Raw genomic sequence first — 1,375 nt, 5'->3', positions numbered from 1 at the left:
TGTGTTTGGGCACTGCCTGGTAAGGAGACAGAGGTGAGAGAGGTGACAAGGGTGACATGGGGACATGGTGTGATGTCACCACCCCCCGTGTCCCCTCCAGAACTGCCAGCACAACACGGAGGGTCCCCAGTGTGAGAAGTGCAAACCCGGCTTCTTCGGCGATGCCACCAAGGGCACGGCCACCTCCTGCCACCCGTGTCCCTGTCCCTACACCGAGCCATCCCGCAGGTGGGTGCTGACCCCAGGGCACACCCCCCTCCCCAAAATGCCACCAGCCCTGGGGTGTCACCCTGGTTGTCACCCACAGGTTTTCGGAGTCGTGCTTCCTGGACACGGATGGCCAGGCCACCTGTGACGCCTGCGCACCCGGTTACACTGGACGACGCTGCGAGAGGTGGGGGGTCCCTCAGTCCCCCCCACCCATGGGAATCCCCCACCCCTGGGACTCCCCCCAACCCACAGGACCCCTCACCATCACCCTCCCATCCCCATAGGTGCGCTCCAGGCTATGAGGGAGACCCTGTCCAGCCGGGTGGCAAGTGCACCCCAGTTGGTGAGTGGGGGGGGCTGGCTGGGGGGTGCCCCTCACCCCTCACCCTTGGGTGCCCCCCACCCTCACCCTCTCTGCCTGCAGGCCAGGAGCTTGTCAAGTGTGACACCCGCGGGGGCAAGGACGCGGCTGGGGGGGCACATGCACCTGCTATGACCCCCCCACAGTACCCAAAGTGTCCCCCTCGTAGCACCAGATGTGACCCCTGCAGCTCCTGGTGTGAACCCTGCAGCTCCTGGTGTGAACCCTCCCCACAGCACCCAAGCCCCCCACCCGTTTACCCCAGATGACCCTCCCCATGCCCTCCCATAACCCCTCCCCATGACCCCCAAACATCCCTTGGGTGACCCTCCCCCCTGTGTTACCTCCCATGATCCCCTCCCAGTGACCCCTAAAAAATCCCCCCATGACCTCCCCAGTCCCTGTCCCTGTCCCCAGCCCAACGTGCGTGGCCGGCTGTGCCATGTCACCCTGTCCCTGTCCCCAGCCAAAGGTGTGTGGTGGCTGTGCCATGTCACCCTGTCCCCATCCCCAGCCCAAGGTGTGTGGTGGCTGTGCCATGTCACCCTGTCCCTGTCCCCAGCCAAAGGTGTGTGGTGGCTGTGCCATGTCACCCTGTCCCTGTCCCCAGCCCAAGGCGTGTGGTGGCTGTGCCATGTCACCCTGTCCCTGTCCCCAGCCCAAGGTGTGTGGTGGCTGTGCCATGTCACCCTGTCCCTGTCCCCAGCCCAAGGTGTGTGGTGGCTGTGCCATGTCACCCTGTCCCCATCCCCAGCCCAAGGTGTGTGGTGGCTGTGCCATGTCACCCTGTCCCTGTCCCCAGCC

The 1,375-nt window shown here is 65.2% G+C and overlaps 1 protein-coding gene across 1 annotated transcript in view; it reads left to right on the top strand.

Annotated features, from left to right (window-relative positions):
* Positions 1–4: 4 nt before the first annotated feature.
* The window catches only part of HSPG2 (heparan sulfate proteoglycan 2), a gene marked incomplete at its 5' end in the record, with an annotated part of 33,419 nt that continues 32,048 nt past the window's right edge, over positions 5–1,375 (top strand). Inside the window, 5 exon segments of the mRNA XM_010001381.1 lie at positions 5–19; positions 101–228; positions 308–394; positions 495–553; positions 635–678. Of these exon segments, the coding sequence (XP_009999683.1) occupies positions 5–19; positions 101–228; positions 308–394; positions 495–553; positions 635–678 (333 nt within the window).

The sequence above is a fragment of the Chaetura pelagica genome, unplaced genomic scaffold, assembly GCF_000747805.2.
Source record: "Chaetura pelagica isolate M959 unplaced genomic scaffold, ChaPel_1.0 scaffold187, whole genome shotgun sequence".
In the NCBI taxonomy this organism is placed as follows: Eukaryota; Metazoa; Chordata; class Aves; order Apodiformes; family Apodidae; genus Chaetura; species Chaetura pelagica.
The sequence above is the reverse complement of the archived record's forward strand: the minus strand, read 5'-3'. Positions and strand labels throughout refer to the sequence as shown.